Here is a 9,198-nt window from a genome sequence, read left to right as displayed (position 1 = left end):
TTTAAACCAATCAATGTTGTGTAATTAACAAGGATAATCTGGTGTTTTTTAGTCGATGAGTAGTGCAGATATCACTGTAAAATCAATCGACAGTAAGAGGAGTACTTCCTCCCGGGTGTAAAATTCTCCGTTATCCAATGGGAATGGATGCTCACATTGCCTTTAAGGGCAGCCGGCATAAACGAATGCCGTGCTTCCATGAGCGTCAAATCCCGACGCAGATGGGAATACATTGCAATCAGTTGAAAGCTATTTGCGTCCCTTTATGACGCTGAAGGAGCCTAGGAGCGTCACAATTGGACGCCACGGACACTGACCAAACGTCGCTATTGGACGCTTAGGGAGTGAGAGTGTGTTGCTGTGGGACCCGTTTTCAGGGTTTACTAAAATAAAATGTATGCAATTTAATTATTTTAACCTGCTTTATTTGGTGGTGGACGTCACCTCCTCTAGGGGGGTCTGGGGGCATGCACCCCCAGGAAGATTTTTTTAAAATGTTGAAGTTAAATGCATCAATCTGGTGCACTTTGAGCTAGGGCTGCTCAATTAATCGTATTTTAATCGCAATTACGATTTTGGCTTGCAACGATTATGAAAACAACATAATCGAAATAAAACGATTTTTTTTTTTTTTTTTTTAAATAGGGTTTCAGTTGAATTATACTTAAAGTTCAGGGTAATCAACTGTTAAAAACATACTTTTCAAATTATTTTCTTCAATAAATTGATGTTTTTCAAAGTAAATGGTTAATCGTTTTTAATAATCGTGATATCAATTATTGAGCCAAATAATCGAGATTATGATTTTTGCCATAATCGAGCAGCCCTACTTTGAGCCCAACATGAATTTATGGATACAGCTCTCAACACTCAGATGAAAGGGAGCTGTATACTTTTCAATAATCCAAACATCTTTAGAATATGATCACACCAAATCATTTAAACTTGTTTATTCTTATCTTATGTTACCTAGTTAGCATTCTTTCTTTTTATTTATGCATATTTGACTAATCACTCCCCTTTTAAACTTTTTACTGTCCTATAGTACACATTGGAATGATTTCTTACTTTATTTTTTACAACTTTATTAAATAGATAAAGGTGTGCTCTCTCTCTCTCGCTCCACATTGCTTTTCTTCCCAACTGCAACACTGTTGTGTGTGTCTGTGAGATCATTTCACGTGTGTATGAGAGATTTTTACCAGTGGCGAGCCTGTCTCTGAGGGCCTAAGATATTCTACAAAATAATATTTAAAAACATTAAAACAAATTATATTTTTCTTTATATATTTTTTTAAATATGTTTTTAGTAATATTTGTCAATAGTTTTACCAAAAATAACTTGATTAAATTGTATTTAAAATAACATTTCCAAAGAAATAAATGCTTTGAATCTGCCTATTCAGTTTCTGTTTGAATGTGAAGGGTTAAATGAAAGAAGCTCCTCTCTGCGAGGTGAAGACAGGAGCTGATTGGACGTCCAGCTATGAACTCACAGAGGGTCGCTATAGTAACTCAACGAGAGAGTAATGTCAAATGACAGTACAATTGACCAATCATATCTTCCCTCTAAATGGGTGGGCTTTATTATCGCGGACTTTATGACAAGTTCCGCCCGCTGTGAAACGTTTCTTGTTTCCATAGCAACAACAACTGTCAACAGCGTAAACTTGCCTTCAAAATAAAAGCATGCCAAATTACACTTAAGACATACAACTGCAACGAAAGTAACAAACACAATGCAATACCCTTTTCAATTTCAAAGAACACAAATTGGGTTATCTACAGGTGTTGTTTTGTGTGGTAGAGGGTCGCTTTTCATTGATACGTTTTGCACCCCGGGCGGGTCGTTGTTTTGATATTCCACCAGTGTATAAATAATAAATAAATGTGAAAAAAAATGTAAAACATTCTTTTTTTTAAATCCTTTTTTTTTTTTTCGCGACCCACCTATCACATCTCTGCGCCCCACAAGTGGGGCGCGCCCCACACTTTGAGAAACGCTGGCTTACTGTGTTTAGCTATTTTGTGGGACATCACAAAGCTGGTCTTGGTTGCTGCATCCTTGGATGTGTGAAGCTTGGTAAAAGAGCCTTGCTGCTTCTGCAGCTGAGCTAGCAAAGCGTTCAATGTGCGCGCCCTTTCAGCATCAGTCAAGTTTTTGTATTTCTCCGCGTGTTTCGTCTCGTAATGCCGACTCAAATTGTAGTCCTTGAACACGGCGATCTGCTCCCCGCAAACTAAACACACGGCTTTACCTCCGACTTCAGTAAATAAATACTTAGCAGTCCAATGTTTGTTGAAAACCCTACATTCGGCATCTACCCTTCTTTTTTTAGCATGAGCTGACATTTTTGAGCGCTAAAGTCATCTTGTGACAATGATCCAATAACGCGCATGTCTTGATTTGACGTATTGCGTCATTATGTACGTGAATAAAAAACAACTTCAAAATAAAAGCATTGCAGCTTTAGTCCATGCATGAGGTAAAATTAGAAAATGTTTATTTTGTAATTTCCAATTAACCTTACACGGGCCGGTCAGAGTCAACCAACGGGCCGTACAATGCCCAGGTCTGCCTAACGGCCGGTCCACACACAGGCATGAAAAAAATCTTGATGCTGGGCGTGTCTGAAGCTTGGCGATTTCACGCGCCCAAGGCGACCAACAACCAATCACATGAATCTCCCGCCCCCGGCATACAAAGCAATAGCAATGTTAAAACGAAGTAAACTGGATATAAAATCCCCAAACAAGTGAAAACCTACCAGTTCCACCCACTGTCTCTGCCACCTCCCTCCATGCCCGGTTCCTCCGGTTTGTATCCCGTTAATAGTCTGGTCGTAAAGAACCGGGTGATTTGCTTCCGTAATTTCTCGTTTGGAATATGAGGAAATGAACAGCGGTCTGGCTCTCCCAGCTTGCACGCGGTTTGATTGGCTAGCGCTTGTACTGGCGGGATTTGCATAAACGGGATTTGATTGGCTGATGCCAGCTTCGAAAGCATCGGGAGCATCAAAAGTTGAACATTGCTCAACTTTTGATGCTCACGATGCTTGCAAAGCCATGCTCCGCTCCCCACAATGCAGTTCGGCGAAGATTAAAAATCTTCTACGTCACCCCATTCAAGTGAATGGGCGAAGCTTTGGAAGATTTTTTTCATGCCTGTGTGTGGACGAGCCGTTAGACTCAAGTCCCTGGTTAGCCACTCCCCCAATCAGGAGAGATTGCTGACACCTAGCTGATTCTGCTCAGCTACAAGTATGGGTGCCTGAGCAGTCAGTCTCTCTGGGTGTTTCTCATTGTCGAGGAGGCTTGCTTGGTAGCACATGTACCTCCGAGTGAGTTCCTTAAGAAGCTAGGCAAGAATACCTCCTAGCCTCGGAGAACGAAGAATGGAACAGGCTAGCAAGTGCAGGTGTGCGTCAAATTAGAGGTCCCGCCTTACATTTTCCGCCAAAGATTTTGGAAATTGGTCCGTGCGCAAAGCATTGTGGGGATTTTAAGACCGCGGAGCCTCGAAAGTTTTTTTTTCAAAATACCAAACAGATCCTGCATTTTAGCCACGCCTCATTTCGCTCTATTGGCTCTTTCCAGCCCTGTTTTTGCAGGGGGCTGATTCTGTGAGCTGCAGCTGACCACGCCCCCTGCAGCTGACCACGCCCCCCTGTAGGAGAGGGGAGTGTGCTTTGAGATCAGCTGCTGGGCTGCAGCGGGGAGAAGAGGGGGAGAAAAGAGATCTCCGTCCTCCGTGTTTTATTGTTATATTATTATATAGTCGTTACAGACTACAGCGCCACTTACAGGCCTGGCATATGTACTACAGCGTCTCCAGCGCTTTCGAGCGGCAATGGCCGGCCATGGCCCAACCCCCTGATAGGTGGAGAGTTGGCCATATAGGCGGAGCTCCTCGTTCCTGACGTCAGAGAATGTTCAAATCTGGATCAGTCTGTATCAGATCCGTTGCAGCCCCGTTTTTAGAGATTTGAGTTTGGAGGAAAAGAGAGGGTTGTGTTTTCTGACACTTGGTGAGTTCCCTGGAACATATTACACATATTCATGTATAAAAGACGTACAAAAGTGCATTTTGCATGATAGGTCCCCTTTAAGGTGTAAAAAATGCAGATGATGATCGTTGTCTTTGTTACAATAAATATTCTAACACCTGGAAATGATTGTGGAAATGATTTTATTGAAGTTGAGCACCAATCTGAATCGACAGCAGACATCGGCACCCGTCTGACGTTGCATAGGAAACAGTACGACGAACCCCCACAGACAAACTTCCATATTCCCAAATACCTTTTACAGTCACTGAGCGGAGAGATTTCTGAACAAGAAAGGATCTAATGAAGTATTTAAATAAAGTCATGAAATGGAGGTTTCCATGTTACTTTAGATTTGTGGGGAAATTGGATGTTAAAGGCTCGGCTATGAGAATAACCAGGGACTGAATCAACATTCTCACTCTGTGTAAACTTCACATTTTTATACAATAATGTTTTTTGCCAATATACTCTCCCAACTACTTTAACAGTGCCTTCTGTCTCACTGTCCATACTTAACATTTTAAAACAATGAGTCACATTTTAAGAGTGAAATAGTGAGAGCCACCTTCTAAAACCAAGTCTGACTACATGAAGAACATCATTGTTTGCATCAAAACTGAACAAAATGAATGTATATTTTTCACATTTTTTTTTTTTATGTAAAATTGTGAACTTTTTTTGGAGGTAAAATTCTTCACCAACTACTTTTCTGTAACAGTGTCTTCTCTCTAGACTGCCAGCTTCCAGTATTTCAAAAAACTTCCCTGAAGAAAAATCATTGGTTGCATCAAAACTGAAAAGTATGAGTGCAAAAAGTACATTTGTTTTTTTTGTGGTAATATTGTCAGATGTTATATTGGGTTTGATATCTTCTCAAGCGTAATTAAGATATTTTTTATATTAAACTTGAGCTTTTTATTGGCGATGTTGTCAGACTTTAAATTGATCTCCACCTAAAAATTATTTAGAAGAAACATTTTAAAAGTGAGAATTTTGAGTTGAAATTGTCTTTGATATCCACTTAAGCGTAATTAAAGCAATTTAAAAACACTGACATGGGAGTTATTTTAGTGGAAATGTTGTCCGACTTTAAAGTTGTGTTTGATATCAACTCAAGCATAATATAGTTATTTTTTAATTGACTTTTAAAGGGGCAATAGTCCGATTTTAAATAGTTTTGAATATCATAAAGGAAACCGATGAAGACCACAGAGGTGTAGGCATGACTGAGTTGAATTGAACTCACTTACCTTGTAGAAAATAATTGTTATCATGTTTGTGATCATGTATGCACTGCTGTTGCCTGGATGAAGACATGACTGCCCCTAGTGGCAGGAGCACCTTAAGACACAATGCAAACCCTGAGAAGGAGCAGCTGAAACTGAAGGCTTTTATCTCCCATGATATCAGAATCCAGCTGGAGGTCAGTAACCTGGTTTCTTCATTCACACGTCACCAGGACAGCAGGGGGGTGAGTCCATCCAAAACACACCCAAAGAAAGTCCAATTTAAACCCGCTTTTATTTCCATGTGGTCTCTTGAAAGCTGGCACTAGGTGTTCTGAGCTTTTGAGGCCAGAGTCCTCTCCCACTGCTCCTCCACCACTCTGTAGAGCTGCATGGTGGCCCGGGCGTCCTCCACCGAGGAGTGGCCCTTCCTCCCAGTCTGAGGACGCAGAGAGAGACACTTTACCGTCACACATACATGTAAGTAGGGGTGGGTATTGTTTGAAATGTATCGATTCCGGTTCTTATCAATTCCCCGTTTCGATTCCAAAATTGTAAAAGAAAGAGGTCAAACGTTTAGATAACAAAAATATCTTAATTCTTTTAAGCTTTAACTGACATTTTTACAAATGGCATTACACTGTGCCTCGTCTTTTTCTTTCTTAGTGTAGTGGAGCCTCACTTCAGAGCGTTTACCGCGACCCATCTTTGGTGTTATGAAGTGACTGAGCTCGTGAACTGTCTACGGGAGGGCAGGGGTTCCTCGCTGCGGGGAAACTGTGGACCTCTGTCGCCTGTCAGCGCAACTTACATGATGCCGTTTTAAAAAATGAAGGGCGGTGCCGGCCGTCAGCGTACCGAGCCGGCCCTCAACGGCCCGCTGACGACCGGCCGTTCTGTGATTCTCCAGAACACACAGATGGCCAGTCCTCCCTTACACTGGCTGCATTCCACCGGGTCGCCACGGCGCAGACGGACCCGGTGGAATGCAGGGTCTACCGCGTTTAGGAACCGTTAAGCAGAACCGAAATTGTGTATTTTGTATGGGTACCCGGCATTTTCTTATTGGTTCTCATCTGTAACCGAGTTTCGGTTCCCAACCCTACATGTAAGGTACGTTTATTTCAGTGGCGAACCGTCAGGGCCTTCAAGGTATTCAGAGAATACCCCGGAACACTCAGATAAAACAAACAAGTACGTACGTAAAGGTACGTGTTGTGATGTCTGTGTTTGCTTCCCCTGTCGCCAGTTCAGATGACTCAGTGATGATACTATATACCTAAATAATCTGTGGAACCTCAGCTTTAATCGGATATCTTGTATGTGCAGCTACGATGAGTAATAAGGGTACTTTTATCTTGAGTTCTGTGCCAATGTCCGTTAGCATTTTTCGCTCATGGGTCATTTAGATGCTTCTTATGAGACTTGTGTTTTGTTTTGGTAAAATGGTTTGTATCGTCAGTTAGCTGAGATTGTTCCCGTTAATCTGTATAACACATGAATAGGTTCTTAAATATTAAGATCCCCTGAGACACAGTATCCCCCGCCGGGACCTTGGGACTTAACAGGTTAAAAAAAACGCAATATATATCGCAGGGGGAAAAAAATTGCAATGTCAGTTTTTTTTTCAATATCGTGCAGCCCTAACATACACTATTCTGCACAGTTTCTATTATATTCAAGTGTATTTTATTTACATGCACTATTGTATCTGTGTTACTGTGTTGCTCTGTGGGAGGAGCCTGTGTGTAGCTCTGCACACATGACCATAAAAGCCTTGAAACTTGAAACCAACAATAGAGAACCCGGATAGAGAAGGCCTAGCGCTGCTGGTACCTGGATGTCTCTGTTGAAGATGGCCTTGGTGAGTCTCTTCAGCGAGGCGACCTCGTTGGGGGCGAAGCCGGCCCTCCGGTTGAGGAGCGGGATGCGGGACGTGTCTCTGGTCAGCACCCCGGGGTGCGCGTAGCCCAGCACCTTGAAGTCGTTGTGGATGGCGTGTCCGATCACCACCTTGCCCATCAGGAGGCGAAGTATCTGCCAACAGAGGAGACCCTGAACTCACCACGACTGTATACAGTGAAGTACATTTACTGTACTGAACAATTTTGAGGTACTTTACTTGAGTATTTAAATATTTTTGCTGGTTTGTAATTCTCCCACCTCTGCATACAACATGTTGAAATACTGAGAGAAGGGTATTTAATGTTTTGCTGGAGACATGAACTCACCACGACTGTATACAGTGAAGTATATTTACTCATAACATAAGATAAGTACTTTATTGATCCCAATTTGGGAAATGTTTGCTACTATACTGAAACCTTTTGAGGTACTTTATTGAGTATTTAAATGTGTTGCTGCTTTGTAATCCTCCCCCCTCTGCATGCTACATGTTGAAATACTGAACGATGGGTATTCGAACACTGATATGAATGAAATGATATGAATGTAGGTCTGAGAAAAAAGTCGGAATTCAGATTTTTTTCTCATCAGGATTTCCTCACCTCCTTCCTGGCCTCGATGTAAGGCGTGGCGTTGACGAGGTCTCGTTGCCGGATGCCGCTCCACCGGGTCCGGTAGTCCGTGATGGGCACGGGGGGGTTGATGAACTTATCGTAGACCACGTCCCCGTCGTACGACACCAGGCTGCAGCGGGCCAGCTGGCTGTTGCTGCCCTTCGGCCCCGTGCCCACCATCTCACAGTCGATGGCCAGGAACTTGGTGGGCATTGCTGCTGCTGAGGAGGAGGAGGACTGGGTGGTGGTGGGCTTCTGGCTGCTGGAGCACGGGGGCGATGGTTTTGTGTTCCCAGAATCATTTGGTTTTTCCTGGCACTGAGCGGACGTTGAAGGCGAGGCGCTGCAGAGTGAGTTTGACGGTAAAGTCGTGTTGTTCGAGGAAGTCTGAGGCGCTGAATGATTTGCTCCATTTTGCCGCGGAGGCAGGACTTGTCCCGTTCTGTGGTTGTAATTATTCCTTCCTTCCAGAGAGGAGGAAGCCCTGTGCTCAAACTCACGGGGCTTTTTACGATACTGCTTGTTTTTGTTTTTCCAGTTTGCCGCCGGCGGCCTCTTCTGCGCAGGCTCGTCAGAAAGGCTCACGTTGATCAGAATGTTCGACATGGTTCTGGTCGCAGTCCAGCAGAGGTCAAAATAATGTCTCCTCAAAACAATCGTGCAGATGTGCTTATTTTGACCTCCACCTCAAAGGGTCTTCAACCTTTGTAAGTGCAACGTTTATCAGCTGACACATCGGTTAAAAAGCATCCTGTGAGAGAAATTAGACCTTATCAAACCACGTCTTCATTTGCAGGACTTTAATAAAATACATTTTATATAACCGGTGTGCATCCACCTGCAAGTTCAGAAAGAACTAGGGGCCTTGAATGCATCAGCACATCAGATTTGGCTTTCTTATTAAACAAAATGTAAGTGTAATGGGGTAGGTAAAAGTAACTAGGTAGATTTAAGTGCTGTAGAACAATTCTGAGGTACTTGTACTTTACCCGAGTATTTCAATTGTATGCTTATTTGTACTTCTACTCCAAAACCATATCATATATATTATTCTGAAATGGACCAATCTGCACAATGACTATTTTTACTGTCACTACTTTAACTATATTATGATAATACTTTTCTACTTTTACTTGAGTAACATTTTGAATGCAGGACTTTTACTGTAACAGAGTATTCCTACACTCTGGTACTTCTACTTTTACTAAGTACAATATCTGAGTACTTCTATTTTGACTTCAGTACAATATCTGAGTACTTCTACTTTTACTCAAGTACAAGATATGAATACTTCTACTTTTACTTATCAAAGAGTATTTCTACACTCTGGTACTCCTACTGTCACTCAAGTACAACACCTGAGTACTCCTCCCTCCCTGAGTTTCTTCATAATAAGCTCTTATT

General features: G+C 42.3%; 1 protein-coding gene across 1 annotated transcript; it reads right to left on the bottom strand.

The window, feature by feature from the left end:
• Positions 1–4,172: 4,172 nt before the first annotated feature.
• Positions 4,173–8,566, bottom strand: LOC117460854 (interferon-stimulated 20 kDa exonuclease-like 2). The gene is made up of 3 exons (XM_034102451.2): positions 7,783–8,566; positions 7,112–7,312; positions 4,173–5,714 (listed from the first exon to the last, which is right to left on the bottom strand). The coding sequence occupies exons 1-3, from the start codon at positions 8,398–8,400 to the stop codon at positions 5,601–5,603; spliced, it is 933 nt and encodes a 310-aa protein (XP_033958342.2). The 5' UTR covers positions 8,401–8,566; the 3' UTR covers positions 4,173–5,600.
• Positions 8,567–9,198: the final 632 nt, after the last annotated feature.

This window comes from Pseudochaenichthys georgianus, chromosome 16 (assembly GCF_902827115.2).
Source record: "Pseudochaenichthys georgianus chromosome 16, fPseGeo1.2, whole genome shotgun sequence".
Classification (NCBI taxonomy): domain Eukaryota; kingdom Metazoa; phylum Chordata; class Actinopteri; order Perciformes; family Channichthyidae; genus Pseudochaenichthys; species Pseudochaenichthys georgianus.
This window is presented reverse-complemented; position numbering and strand designations above follow the sequence as displayed.